This window comes from Polychytrium aggregatum (assembly GCF_025602895.1).
Source record: "Polychytrium aggregatum strain JEL109 chromosome Unknown BJ171scaffold_4, whole genome shotgun sequence".
NCBI classification, from domain to species: Eukaryota; Fungi; Chytridiomycota; class Chytridiomycetes; order Polychytriales; genus Polychytrium; species Polychytrium aggregatum.
In genome coordinates, this window is record NW_026516206.1 from 260,189 (window position 1) to 274,134 (window position 13,946).

General features: G+C 58.8%; 3 protein-coding genes across 3 annotated transcripts; 2 read left to right on the top strand and 1 right to left on the bottom strand.

Moving 5' to 3' along the window:
* Positions 1 to 318: 318 nt before the first annotated feature.
* On the top strand, positions 319 to 4,404 carry BJ171DRAFT_489068 (uncharacterized protein). Its single transcript, XM_053109443.1, has 4 exons — positions 319 to 1,273; positions 1,473 to 2,462; positions 2,711 to 3,518; positions 3,613 to 4,404. Exons 1-4 carry the CDS (start codon positions 714 to 716, stop codon positions 4,192 to 4,194), a joined length of 2,940 nt encoding a protein of 979 aa, XP_052970571.1. The 5' UTR covers positions 319 to 713; the 3' UTR covers positions 4,195 to 4,404.
* A 381-nt stretch (positions 4,405 to 4,785) lies between these two features.
* On the top strand, positions 4,786 to 9,840 carry BJ171DRAFT_208701 (uncharacterized protein). Its single transcript, XM_053106338.1, has 2 exons — positions 4,786 to 6,092; positions 6,300 to 9,840. The coding sequence occupies exons 1-2, from the start codon at positions 4,942 to 4,944 to the stop codon at positions 9,727 to 9,729; spliced, it is 4,581 nt and encodes a 1,526-aa protein (XP_052970572.1). The 5' UTR covers positions 4,786 to 4,941; the 3' UTR covers positions 9,730 to 9,840.
* Positions 9,841 to 9,940: 100 nt separating this feature from the next.
* BJ171DRAFT_208697 (uncharacterized protein) lies at positions 9,941 to 13,848 on the bottom strand. The gene is made up of 13 exons (XM_053106337.1): positions 13,627 to 13,848; positions 13,364 to 13,447; positions 12,991 to 13,126; positions 12,763 to 12,863; positions 12,546 to 12,667; positions 12,291 to 12,349; positions 12,119 to 12,216; positions 11,792 to 12,012; positions 11,467 to 11,633; positions 11,209 to 11,321; positions 10,853 to 11,088; positions 10,577 to 10,723; positions 9,941 to 10,347 (listed from the first exon to the last, which is right to left on the bottom strand). The coding sequence occupies exons 1-13, from the start codon at positions 13,810 to 13,812 to the stop codon at positions 10,152 to 10,154; spliced, it is 1,866 nt and encodes a 621-aa protein (XP_052970573.1). The 5' UTR covers positions 13,813 to 13,848; the 3' UTR covers positions 9,941 to 10,151.
* Positions 13,849 to 13,946: the final 98 nt, after the last annotated feature.

The following is a 13,946-nucleotide window of genomic DNA, read 5'->3' on the forward strand; positions in this document are numbered from 1 at the left end:
GCAGACCATCAACGACGACATGTCCTGGGTAAGACGCACACAGTTTCCACCAGAGCACACATTGCCCCCCCCCAGCGCACCATGCACCATACACCAAACACCATGCACCATGCACCAAACACATGCGCCCAGCCCACCAAGCAACACCCGACACCCGCAGCGCCCGTGGCGGCGCCATCACCGCAGGCGTCCAAGGCGCCTGGCTCGAGAAGGGCGCGGCGGCCTGCGGCACACGCGGTCTGCGCGCCCATGGCCTTCTGTGAGATCAATCCGCTGGCCTGGATCGGCTCCGATCGCTCTCGTCTTCCCACTCCAATTCAATGCATCTGCACCGATCCGCTCTCCCACGCCCCTTGCTGTCTCTCTTTGCATGTCCTTGCTGCTTCTCGACACACATGGCCACTCTGACGCCGCTCGTTCTCGGCACCCCCTCCCGCCAGGTCGATGAAAAAGGACATCCGTCGCCGGCCTTTCTCGTCTTGCTCTCTTCCTTGCCCTTTTCTTGACCAGGCCCTGAGTCCTTTCGTCCTCCGGATACTTGGCCTCCAGCCGGCGCTGTGCTGCCTCCCTCGACTCAATCTCAAATAGTCGAGCCTTGCCCTTTTCCCGTCCACATTCAAGGGCCTCTGCTGCTCACATTCCCGCTGCAAATCTTGTCGCACCCTCGATATCCTGCCAAACACCATCGCTTCCCACGGACCCACCGTCCTGCCATGCATCAAATCATTCGGCTCTTCCTGAGTCTGGCCATCGTCGCCGGCCTCGCGCTCTCCGCTGCTGCCATCCCCAACCCAAAGACTTACACCGTCGGCGCCATCGACCTCACCGTCTTTGATTTTGTCGAGACCGGCTTCACCAATGACCCGACCCTGCAGTCGCCCATGATGCTGTTCTGGAGCATCCTGAACCTGGGCACCGCCAACGAAACTCTGCATGCTGCCCTGGTGCTCGACCCAAAGCGCTCCTCGGACGACGAGGTGCAGAGGGAAACCGTCGCGAACTCGTGGATGGGCTTTGCCCTCGGCAAGACCATGCTGACCGCCGACTTTGTCATGGTTTGGGCCAACCCTCGCGATAACAGCACTGTCAAGCTCATCGAGGCCCTCTCGCCTGGCCAATACAGCCCGCCCAAACCCGCTCCGCAGAAGCTGTTGACGCCCGGTGTGCTCTCTCAGCAGGGCAACGTCGTCGTCGCCGAGTTCTATCGTCCAACCCAGGTGTCGATTCCGAACCGGCTCTCGATCAACACCGCGGGACTCACCGATACGATATGGTGAGTCTGCTGTCGTTGCCCTGCTTTGGATATGCAGTCGGCCGCAGTCGGCCGCAGTCCCCCCCCCGATCTGCATGTGGGACTCACCAATGTGATCGCCATGAGAGCCTGGGCCTTGCACAACGGTGGGATCGTTGAGTGCATCGCCGTTCGCTGTCTCACACCCCATCGCCCTTTTGCTCCGTCTCTTGCAATCCAGGGCATACAATGTCGATCCAGACCACAACAGCCCCGGCGGATGGCAGTTTTACCACGGCTGGAACCGCGGAGGCATCACCTTCAACTTTGCAACGGGCGCAAACCAGGTGCAGCCCTACGGCCTGTCCCGCACGCCAAAGTACATCCACGGCGGTATCATGATGCTCTGCTGGCTGTTGCTCTATCCCGCAGGCATCTTCTGCGCTCGCTACTGCAAGTCCCTGCCCCGATGGCTCTGGATCCACGTCATACTCCAATCTGTCTCCAGCGTGCTCGTCTGGGCAAGCGCCATCTACATGCTTGTGTCGCTGCCGTCCATGAACTGGCTGGTGATCCACCGCCACACCATCCTTGGCCGTGTCTTGGTCTCATTGCTGGCAGTCCAAGTCCTCTTGGGCTTCTTGAATCGGCTCGGCCTCAGCTCGGAACGGATGGCCCGAATTCGGAGCTGGATCAAGCTCTCACACGACATCCTTGGCTGGCTGCTGATCCTGGCCTCCATCGTGCAAATCGGCTTTGGCATCCAGAACCTGTGGCCCTGGGAGGTGGCCAGCACCGGAAGCGGACAGATGTTCACCTTTTATTTCCCGTGGGTGCTGTTCTTTTTCCTCGTTCTGGTGTGGCTCATCCTCTTTTGCGGCGCCGAGGTCTACTACCGTATCTCCATCGTCAACTACGACCGGCCAAAGATCAAGACCCGCCTCCGTCTTCTGCGCCGATTCAAAACCATCGACGAGTACGAGGCGCCCGATACCATGCGCAAGCCGCAGCTCCAGCTTCAGAAGGGTGTCGACATCCAGAGCCAGTATCTGACCAGCGTCTCGCCCTTCACCTGGAACGACATCAACGATCGCGTCTTGAGGGGCGACATCCTCGTCGTCGCCAACGGCAAGTTTGTTTATGACGCATCGCAGTGGCTGACCTCGCACCCGGGCGGACAGGTCATTCTGTACTCGTGTGCTGGCACCGACATCACCAACGACTACTTCCAGTACGTATGATGTGTGAGCGACGGCGCATCGGTGCGTACTGTGATGAGCCGGCACCTGGCCTGCTCTTGCGAACGGGGCAATGTTCGCAATGTTCGCAATATTCGCAATATTCGCAATGTTCGCAATGCACGGGATATGCTGTTCTTCTCCTTGCTTGCTGTTCTTCTCCTTGCTTGCTGTTCTATTCCTTGCTTTACTTTGCTGTGCTCACCACACACACTCATATCCGCTTTGTTCACGCATACAGCGATGCCGGCTTTGATGCCGAGGAGTTTGTTCCGCGACCCACCCCAACCGCCGCCAACACCCTTCGCCGCCGCCGCAACCTGTCCCGATTCGACCAGACCTTTTCGAGCCCAAAACCGGCCGAGCTCTCGCGAAAGCCCACGGTCTCCCCGCCCGTCGACAACTTGCGCTTCCCGTACCTGAGCCAGCAAGAGATCGAAAATGTGATCCGCGCTCGTCGCACACACGTCCACACTCGCCTTGCCATCGAACGTCTGTCCTCGCTCTTGATCGGACAAATCGTCACCGATCCCGGTCTCTCTTCTCCGAACGACGAGCCCCTCTTTGATCCAGCCGAGTTCCGCCGATATGCCTTGGTCCAGTCCATCCGCGAGACTCAGCCATCGTCAGCGGCGCAGCCATACTACCGTCTCAAGTTTGCCCTGCTGTACCCACACGACACTCGCTACCGCGAGCCCAAGATGCTTCTTCCCGGCCACGTCGTCGAACTGCAGCTCCGAATCCGCGGCAGACTGGTGTCGCGCTACTTTACGCCAATCGAGGGTTCGCTCATGTCCGCGATCGAGATCATCGTGCGCCTGAACCCCAAGGGTGAAATGAGCCCGTATCTGGTTGACCAGAAGCCCGGCGACAAGCAGTTCAAGATCCGCGGGCCGTTTGGAACCCCGCTTGTGAACCCGCAGCGACCCATCAACAACGACGGCCAGTGGTGCTACCAGCGTATGGCTTTCTTCACCAACGGCTCAGCTCTGACTGCGGGACTACATCTGCTGAACTTTTTGTTCTTCCCGACCGAGGTGCCGATCAAGGTGAGTTGATTTATCTCGCTGTCGAGCTTGGCGGTGTCGTGATTGTAGCAAAGATTGGCACTGATGGACTGCTTGGCCCCCTGTCCTCACCCAGATCAGCATGGACTATCAAGCGCAGCATCCGGACGAGCTGAATCTCAAGCGAGGCCAGTGGGTCGTTGTGCGGACGCACTACTACGACGGCTGGGCAGAGGGCCAAAACATGACCACCAATCAGACCGGCCTGTTCCCGCTCGTCGTCACCAAGCCGCGGTGCGGAACCGAGACACAGCTGACCATCGTCAACGTCGTCCGCAACATCCATGAGATCTGCGGGTCGTACCTGATGGAGGGAGCCCTGCTCTCGTATCCCAACCAAGTCCGCATTGTCCATGTTCTGACGGGCGGTCCGCCCTCCGACCCCCACGGCGTCGTCAAGACCTATGCTCCCGGTAACATCATGCTCGGCAAAGTCGGCACTGCCATCGTCGACAGCATCCTGGGCGACCCCAAGTACGGCCTTCTCCGCGACCCGACGGCAGGGGGACAGACTCCATTCGGCAATGTGCGGCAGCGCATCTACATCTGCGGCACGCGGTCGTTCTCAGGACGGATGTACGAGACCATCATTGACGAGCTGGGCTATCACCATGGCGACATCTACATCCTGCCCGACGAAGAGAGTGTCCATCGCTAGTCCGACCGCCTTCATCACCACATCCCACTCCATTTTTGCTGTTATTCTCTGCCTGTTTGTGTTTTCTCAATATCAGTCATACATTGGTCGCCGGCTTAGATGGCCCACCCGCCTGTGTTTGCACCATGAATGGGGGGGGTGTTCACGATCCATGTTCTGCACAGGGTGGACCAACCTGCACCAGCCCGATATATGCAGTATCCCACGCCAGCGCCATGGCCAAGAGCGTCCGCTGGTGGCAACCGCCCCCAATCCATGCGATCCTGGCGACAAACCAGCGCGCCGCGCCGCCCAGCCAAAGCGACCCCTGCTCATCCGGGTCTTGCGATCGTCGTTCGTTCGTTCGTCCGTCCATCGTTGTTCGTCCATCGTCCATCGTCCATCGTTCATCGTCGCTCACTCGGTCACCAGCGCACCTCCCACCGACACGAATAACCTGGATATCGCCCCGTCTGCCAGCTATCGATTCCTCGCGCTATCACCACCATCGCTTCGGGCTCTGCACCCGCCACCGTCTTCTGTCCGGCAACGACTCCCTCGGACGGCACTCGTTTCCCTACAACTGCTACTCGACAAAGGTCGTCGCCTCGTCCTTCGGATACCTCCACCCGCTCATCTTCAGTCGCCACGCACAAGTCCCATCGGGCCCATCGTCAGTGTCCTCTCCCATCTCCGCCCCGATCTCCACCGATCCCTCCTCTCCCGCATCACTGTCCGCCTGGCGCATCCCTCTCCTCCTCTGTCCATATGCCCCGCACTGGTCTTGAGAAGGGTATCCAGGCCTGGACGCTGAGGCTGCGGGCCCGCATCGAGGCCCTCTCCCGTCCCCTCAACTCTCCCGCCAGCACAGTTGCCACCAGTCCCAGCACCATCGACTCGGGCTCGGCTGCTTCTGGCCTTACCTCGCTCCAAGTCCTGGCGACCTTGGTGGACCAGCTCGCTCTCTTCAACCTTGCCCGCCGCCCCGAAGCCAGTGCGTCGCCGCAGCTTGAAACAGTCCCCTCACAGGACGGAACCGAACCGACCGAGCTCGCCAACAGCAACCTGGTTCAGATCCTGACGGATATTTCGCGTCTCGTCTTGGTCGTCGACTTGCCTTCGGAGGTGGCCGATATCTGGGAGCTGGTTGCTCCATGGACTGGGCCCGATAAAGAGCCCCAGATTCGCAGGGCCGCTTTGGGCTTTATCCCAGCCTGCCTGAAAGGCCAGGGCAACCACATCGATACGCTGCGCTATGCCTTCTTCTCGGCCATCAGCGACTCGCAGGACGACGCAGCGCAACGTTCGCAATCGCAGTCGCAACCTCAGCCTCAAGTGATCCCGGACCTGGATATCAAGTTCGCCATTCTCATCGCCCTCACCAATGATGGCCGAGACATCCGCTACATCGAAAAGGGTGTGGTCGCCTTGATCAGCCTGTGGATTACGAGACTGCTGGCTCTCCGGCCGCTGGCTACGGTCGTCCGTCCATCAGCAACTTCGGTCGCCGTCGCCGCCGCCGCTGTCGCCGTTTTCACACCGCTTGACGAGCCCAGCCATGAGCACAACGCTGCCGAGACCAACGGTCCCGCTGGGATATCGCCGGCGGATCCCTCGACGGCACATCTTCCGGGCCAGGAACTCGTCGCTCTCTTTGCGCTCTTTGCCAACCTCCTCCGATTCCACCCGGCGCATTTGCCAGCAGATCAGATCCAACAGCTCCTCGAGATCGTCTATCGCATCAGCATCGAGCCTGTAGACGAACTCGCCGAGCACTGTCTCGCTGTGCTCGACATTATGCTGCGGTACGGCTCGCTACGCCTCGACTCGCTCAATGTGTATGTCTTTGCCCTCTGCCGGTTTGTGACGGACCACAACCGCTCGGGCACCTGCTGGAAGATCATGAAGAATCTGCTCATGTAGGTCAATCGCGCCGGCTCCTGTTCTTGACCTATAGTTTGAAGCATTGTCTCCTCCTCCTCCTCCTGCTCCTGCTCCTGCTCCTATTTTTCCTCCTTCGTGATCAGGGGCCATGCTTTGCGTACCGTCCCCACCATTCCTCGACTCACCACCCTGTGTGCGTCTCTTGGTCCTTCCATCTGGCCATGTCGTCGTCCTTGCTATAGGTCGCAGTTCACCCAACCCGCCATGAAGATCCTCTGCGGCATCATCCAGGGCAAGATCAGTCTGCCACACCACACTCGACCCAATATTCTGCGCGGCGCCGTGTTCTTCCTCAGCATCAGCAACTGGGGCCGCAGTCAGATCCATAACCTCTCCTATTCGCCCATGTATCTGATCCAGTGTCTCCGAGAGGCAGCCCGCAGCCGAGTCGACATTGCCGATGCCGAGATCCTGATTTCCCTGGTCCGTCTTACCCGCAAGGACTCGCACGTCTTCTCGATGCTGGAGTGGGATCTGATTATGCAGGTCTGGAGCGTCCTTGGTGAATACTGGACCGACAGAGAGCGGCCCGTGCAGCTGCTGCTCGGCGACCCGGGGCTGGTTCGAGAAGATCTCGTCCGGGCCCAGCTCCCCACCCTCGAGCTCATCCTGAAGCTCCACAATCAACTCACCATCACCTTGACGGACGTGTATCTCAACTACCGCGGCGCATCGTCCGTTGCCTTCTTTGACCGGCTGCTCGACTTGGCCCCGCATCTCTTCGATGGCCTTGCAGAGACCCTGATCCAAGTCAACTCCAATTGGTCGTGGTATCCATCCTTCCCACGGTGGATCGCGGCAATGTCGAGTCTGACGGCGGCATACATGCCGTTGCACGAACGCCCCGCCATCCGCACCAAGCTCTTCGAGATTATGGAGCAGAGTTGGTACAATGTCCCGCTTGCCGAACAAGATTTGTACTTTGAGCAGATTCTCCGGCCGTTCCTATCGACGCTGACAAGCGAGTCCGATTCCACCATATATCAGCGTGCCGTGGCCTTTACCGTGCTGCTCGCCAAGGAATGCAACGACGCCCAGTTCAACGTCATTGCTTCGACCCTGATCCAGTGCTCGCTCAACAGCTGCTCGACCCAGATATACAGCTGGGGCGGAGAGAACGACTTTGACGTGGCTAATCCCGAGCAGCTCGTGTCGGTGCCCGGCTTGCTTGCAGAAGACGCCTCGGCGAGGGCAGCCGCTGCCCTTGTGGGACTCTTTGGACAGTGCCTGCAGAGTATGAACGGTCCGAGATGTATCACGCTCTACTGCCATATCGGCAGGATTGCCGCCTTGCAATCGGCCCCCACGTCGGTCCGCCTGGTGTGCTGGACGTTTCTGACTCGCCTCCGTGCCGATGTCGAGTACTGGCTGATCTGCCCTGTTCAGCAAGATTCTGATGCCGGGACGCCCCAGGCCGAACAGGCCAAGGCCGAGGATGCCCTCGAAACCTTCATCGTCAGCCGACATGTGGTCTGCAACACCACCACGTCGGCCCCTCGCCCGTCGCGGCCCAGCGCTCGCCCAAACGCATCCGAGGCTGTTCTGCTTCCGGTGGACAAGTACTGCAACCTCATTGCCAAGCTACTGCGAGAAGAGAGGGACTGGCCGGTCCTGTGGCACATCCTGACCTACTTCTCGCCGCAGCTCCGCAACGTTTACTTTTTTCAAGGCGTCTCTCCGATCATTCAGTCGGTGCAGGACGTCATTCACGACCTGATCACCGGCGAGAAGGCCGGCGCTGCCGTTTCCAACCTTCCCAGCAACGTCCGCAAGACCGATATCTACCTATCCCTCTGCAAAATCTTGACGGTGCTGCTCTCGTACCAGCACCACGTCCCGGGTCCTAAGCAGGACGAGCTGATCTCGACGTTCATCTCGGGGATGCAAAAGTGGCCGGCAATCTCCAAGTTCTGCGTGCACGCCTTGACCTTGGCTTTGATGGAGATCCCCGAGCGGATGGCCAAGCACACCCAAGCCATCACGACCGTGCTCGCGCAAAAGACTACCTTTGCCATGGGCACACCCAGTCTTGAGTTCCTGTCGACGCTCGCACGTCTGCCCAACATCTGGAAGAACCTGACTCAGCTGGATTTCCGTGCCATCTTTGGCATCGCCATCCAGTACATCCAGATCGCGCAGGATCACCTCCAGGATACCGAGAAGCAGCTCGGGGAGTACATACTTCATCTCGCCTATCACGTTGTCTCGCGCTGGTTTGTCAACATCAAGCTGCCAGACAGGAAAAAGTACATCGAGTTCATCATCAGCCTGCTTCTGGTGTCGGCGGGCGACCGCAAGTTCGGCGAGAGCGCCGAGTTGGTGCTGGACATGATGATCCAGAACTCCTTTGTCGACTGCTGGCCCAAGCCTCCGCCCGAGGTGATCGAGGAATCGAATCTCAGAAAAAAGGTTGATCGGGGCTGGATCCAAGGCAACTGCATCATCACCGCCCGGATCCTGACCAAGCCGCGCTGGATGGAGATCAGCATTCGCCGCCCCTCGGCGATGGTGAGCATGTGGGTCCGCCTCGAGAACCGCTTCAAGACGTCGGACTCGGCATCAGTGTATCTGCCTGCTCCGCTGTCGTCGCACTGGCTATCGGAGAAGGACATTTCGGCCATGGCTTCGGCCGAAGAAGGCACTGAGGCGTCGCCCGTGGGCGGCCAGTTACCAGACGGTGCGTCGCCCGCGCCACAGATGTCGGCTCTTCGGAAGGAGCAGATCCAGGCACTCGACCCGAGCTTCATCGTTTCCCAGCTGCTGTTCTTCCCTACATTGCAGCCAGCCGAGCGGCCCGTGCTCCTCCCGGACGACGACGCCACCACTCGGACCATCTCTGTCCTCGACAGGTGTCCTGTTGTGGATCTGCACAAGATTGGCGTGGTCTACTGCGGGCCCGGCCAAGACACCGAGCAGGCGATCCTCTTGAACAGCTACGGATCGCGTACGTATAGCATGTTCATCCAGTCGCTCGGCAGCACCATCACGCTGAAGGGCTGCCGCGATGTGTATACGGGCGGCCTCGACACAACAAGCGACGTCGATGGCAAGTACGCCATCATTTGGCAGGACGACTTTACGCAGATCGTCTATCACATCGCGACGCTCATGCCCAATCCGCCGGAGGACGCCAACGGAATCTTCAAGAAGAGGCACATCGGCAACGACTTTGTGCTCGTCGTCTTCAACGAGTCTGGCCTGGACTACAAGTTCGACACCATCCCGGGCCAATTCAACTATGTCAACATTGTCGTTACGCCCGTCGGAGCCAAGAACTCGGCCACGGCCGCGGTGTCGATCCCGTCCGAGAGCTACGCCAACCGCCACTTCCAGGTTGCAGTCCAGATGAAAGACTCGATGGAAAAGTACGAAGTGGGCTCGATGCTGGACGCCAAGGTGGTCTCGGGAGATGCCCTGGGCAGCTTTGTGCGCCAGATCGCCATGCACGTCAACCTGTTTGCCCAGATCCACATGCAGTCCGAGCGCCGCACCGAGTACTGCAGCAACATGAGGGAACGGCTTCGTCAGATCAAGCGCTTCCGCGACCGCCTCCCCGCGTCGACTGTGTCGGCAGACCCAGAAAAGCTTCTGGACTTTTCGCGTTTCACATGAGCGGCTGCCGTATCGATCTGGCCCACGGTGGTCGCCTGGTCCAGACCGGTTTTGGCCTGCGGCACCGCTGCTCCTGGCAGCCCACGAGCGGACACTACGGTCAATCTCTCGCCGCTGCTGCTCCAGAACGTCATCGGTTATAGCCCACCCCCACCCACAAAGAAGCAATATATCTGCTGTCCCTTGGCGGTGCATATCCTGGCCGAGGTTCTGAGTCGGCCATGTTTCTGGACAATCCGTGTGGCTTCCCGGCCCGCAAGCGGGATAGAACAACAAGGCACATAGTATTGCACACGCAAACAGGCCGCTCACCGCTGCATTGCTGGGGCGGGCCTCCAACCTTTGGGCATGTGGGGCAGCACGGGTGTAAGCATTCAAGTAAATACACATGCACACGCGACTTTGCCTGTGGTGCCGAGAGACTAGTCGTCGATCGTGTAAAAGTCGTCGACGGAGATGATCTCGCTTTCGATCTTGGCCCTCTTTGCATCCTGCGAGTTGTCCGCAGCGCCGTTTTCCAGCGAATGCTTCTCGGCCGAGCCCGCCGCGGTGCGCTTGTGCTGCAGACGAAGTACGCGATCTCCTTCGATATGGAAATCCGTCGCCCCCAAGGCTCCGCTGCAGATTGAGGAGCGTCACGAAACATGCAAAGCCAGAGACGGGAAGGGTTGAGCACGAGAGGCTCGCCAGTGTGATCGGGTTGGCAACTGGCGGATTTCCAGATTGTCGGGTGCCCATCACCCCCACTCTCAGCAGATCCGCCCCATCAGCGAGGCCGGGCAGAGCACTGGAGGTCGTCCGCGGCCGAGTCATTTCAGGCGCAGGGATGCATGCGACAATGACTTACTCATGCGCCACCGCGATGCTGACAATGTAATTCATGTCAGGCTGGTCATCGGGCTCGGCCACCGCCGTCAGGAACTTGTGGTGGGTGATGTGAACAGCTTCCAGAGCCTTGTCCTCGTTGTCGGTAAAGTCGAGATCATAGATGAGTCTGGTTCCGGTCATTGACAATAGGTCTCGCGCGTTAGACAGGGCCAGCATTCGCTTGATATGCAATGCAAATGCAAGTGCAAATGAGACAGAATGCTGCCGCTTTCTCACATAATACATGCTAACTTACGCGCCCGTGTCGCTGGTCAATGCCAGCTCACCAGAAAGACCGAGGCCAGACTTGTCGGCGCTATCGTCCGAGCCGCCGAGCAGAACGAGCTGCACCAGGTCCCGGAGAATCATCTTCTCGGTGTTCACGCGGAGAATGATGTGGTTGTGGGCGCAGACACCGCAGTCTGGATTCGGCTTGTCTGGCTTGTCGGCTGTAAGCACTCGAGGAAGCCGACCACCGTAGCATATCGTGGTCTGATATAATACACATGCGGATTCCGCCACAGTCTGTCAGAACGACGTACTGGGGGATGGGAGGTATACAGGGCAAAGCGTCCAGATGAAGCGTCCAAGCCAAGGCGTCGGCACACTCACGTCGATGCACTTATTAAAGTCCTTGTTGATGATGTTGAATGCCTGGATGATCATGAGCCCTGCGGCGATTGCGTTTGTCGTCGCAACGGCTGCGATAATGTTTCCAGCCATTTCTGGTGTCGCGCAGAGGTTGTCAATTGAGCAGAATCGGAGTGTAAAAGCGCAAGAAAAACGACACGAGCTCGATCGAGGGGGGGAAGGAATTGCGCTGGTCGAATTGGACTGGTCGAATAGCACGGCAGTCTTCAGGCTACTCACGCTTGCACGAAAAGCGGCTTTGAATTGGAATGCTGAACACATGGCAGCGCAGGTTGCACGCTGCTGTCACAAAGTCCATCGCTTCTTCATCGTCCTTGTCAAAGCCCAGGGTGCTGTCGGGGCGATCGGCTCTGTCTTGCAACAATCGAGCGGACAGGCTGTGCAAGCTGGCGGGTCAGGTCATGCAGAAATGTAAGCATACAAGAACTAGGCGGGCCGCTCAGCCCCGAGGCACTCCAATGTCCGCCCATGTCGGGTCGCTAAGGCCGTCAAAGACACCCGAGCTTGCCAAGGGTGGTTCAAGGGCAAATGCGAGTGCACTTACCTGGTGAGAAAAACGGAGAAGTTCTCGCGCAGTGTCCAGACTTGGTGGTCTCTCGCCACGCCAACCTTGGGTAGGTGCGCCTGGAGATGTTGCGACGAGTCGCGCCGGCGGGTTTGTCTGGTGGTGCCGATGATGCTCTCGTAATCGAGGGGGGTGGGCTTGGTACGGGTCTTCCAGAGACTGTCCATGTCGACAAGGCGCTGGATGTCGGTACCAAAGATCTAGAGACATCGAGATGAGGCCATAACATCCGTATGCGCGTGAGATTGATGGGCGCTCGCTCTCTGCTCCTGGTCCGTCCTGGATGGCCTTGACGGTATACTATACCTTTTGGAATAGCTTTTGTTCAAAGTCCTCGCTGCCCATGGTTTTCAGCAGGAGCTTGAGCTCGTGTGTCTCCTTGTTGAGCTTTTCAATCTCCTCCTCTGTCGATGATTTCGTGTGGTCAGTACAACTGCAAGCAACCGAGCTTTCTGTGCGCGACGGCGCATGCGCTTACTGTTATCGTCGCTGATCGTCGTATCCATGATATCGTCTTCGTCGATTCCAAAGACTTGGCTGCGATGTTGAAATCCATTCCAGAAACAGAGCCAGAAGGAGGAGGAGCAGGCCATTGGTGATCGTGAAGCCCGTCAGCTCTACATCCTTGCCGATCTTGGGGAAGGCAGCTCGAGTAGCACTGCACTGCCGTTTCTCGAGACGCTGCCAAAATCTGGATGGCTCTGGAGAGGGACTGCAGTACGCGCGGCCATACCTGAAGAGATACTTTGCCCAGACGACGCAATGCACAGGTGTGCTTGGGGTGCTGCGGATAGTGCAAAACGGAATCTGCTTTGGGGCCACATGGGGACGGCAGTCATAGCACTGGCTATGGCCCTGCAGCCAGAGACGCACATTACAGCCGGAATCAGTCCGTGAGTCGACAGGATCGGGCCAGCAAGCGAGTCAAGCAGAGAGCCCGAGTGCCCGACCTTGATTTGCACAGACGTCTGTCCGCGGAATCCGGCTGTTCCAGATTCTATCAGAGATACGCCGGCAGAGACACACATCAGGTTGACTCGGCGTCTGGCCTCTGTTACATTATGGACGGCGTATTGGGTTTGTCAGTCAGTAGTGCGGGTGTGTCCCTGGCACAAGACCGCATCTGCGCTCGATTGCTTGCGAGCGCATTCCCTCGTCCAAGCTCGAAAGACCATTACCGATGTTGTCCAGGGCGTTGAGGACCAGGTCAAATCCCTTGAACCACATCACATCGAACTGAGGATCGAAGATGCTGGCGTGGTGGGAGGTGATGTTGACATGGGGATTGAATCGCAGGGCTGCTTCACGGGCGGTCTGTTGGACGATATAAGGGCGGTCACCTCGTGGCCATTGCGCAGGGGACAAGACGGGCAACAGTTGCTGACTCTTGGCGGTATAGCTTTCTGGCGATCCTTTCGAACACGCCGAAGAATCGTTGCAGGCGCACACAAGCTGCGTCGATATGGCCCGAGCAAGCATCTATCCGTGCCCTGAGCGAGTATGCAACGGCGAGGCGTGATGGCGCAGACAAGGATGGGAGTGCGGGCGTACATGTGCCTTGGACTTTTGGATATGCTGCTTCTGGAAGAGGAACTGTCGGTTGAGGTTGGAGAGATCGATGGTGTCGAGGTCCACCTGCATCGGTTGAATATTCGGCCATGGCATCAGAATAGTGCGGCACCAAGCACGGACAAGCGAACAGGGGATGCATCGACCACAAGATCCCAGCCCATGTTCCTCGAACAAACCAACGCGGGCCGAAATACCCCCGCAGTAGCGATGGTAGAAATGGCGACAGCGGCAGCAGCACATACGATCTCGATGTTGTGGAAGCCGCTCATGACCAGGTTCTTGAGGAGCTCGCAGCCAATGCCGCCAGCGCCAATCATGAGCACGCGGCTCTTGCTGATCGTTTGCAGGAGCTCCGGCCCGACGGCGACGCCCATGTCGTGGTAGCGGCCGGCGGGCTCCGGCTGGGTTGCGCTGGTCTCTGGAGCCATGTCGACTTGCTGGCTGGGCAGGGTGATGGAGGAGAGATGCGTGGCGAAACTTGGTGCGAACAAGCCGCAGCCCAAAGGCGCTCCTGGCTCGAGCCAGGATCCAGTCTGGAGGCGGCCAGCCAAATCAGGATAAA

Bases quoted from the DNA above. Each gene is read 5' to 3' on its own strand.
- BJ171DRAFT_489068 (XM_053109443.1), top strand. From the start codon at position 714: ATGCATCAAATCATTCGGCTCTTCCTGAGTCTGGCCATCGTCGCCGGC. The intron at 1,274-1,472 runs GTGAGTCTGCTG...CTTGCAATCCAG, and splicing joins GGACTCACCGATACGATATG to GGCATACAATGTCGATCCAG. The intron at 2,463-2,710 runs GTACGTATGATG...TCACGCATACAG, and splicing joins ATCACCAACGACTACTTCCA to CGATGCCGGCTTTGATGCCG.
- BJ171DRAFT_208701 (XM_053106338.1), top strand. From the start codon at position 4,942: ATGCCCCGCACTGGTCTTGAGAAGGGTATCCAGGCCTGGACGCTGAGG. The intron at 6,093-6,299 runs GTAGGTCAATCG...TCCTTGCTATAG, and splicing joins ATCATGAAGAATCTGCTCAT to GTCGCAGTTCACCCAACCCG.
- BJ171DRAFT_208697 (XM_053106337.1), bottom strand. From the start codon at position 13,812: ATGGCTCCAGAGACCAGCGCAACCCAGCCGGAGCCCGCCGGCCGCTAC. The intron at 12,013-12,118 runs GTATAGTATACC...CGATGTCTCTAG, and splicing joins AACAAAAGCTATTCCAAAAG to ATCTTTGGTACCGACATCCA. The intron at 10,348-10,576 runs GTAAGTCATTGT...CTCAATCTGCAG, and splicing joins AGCATCGCGGTGGCGCATGA to CGGAGCCTTGGGGGCGACGG.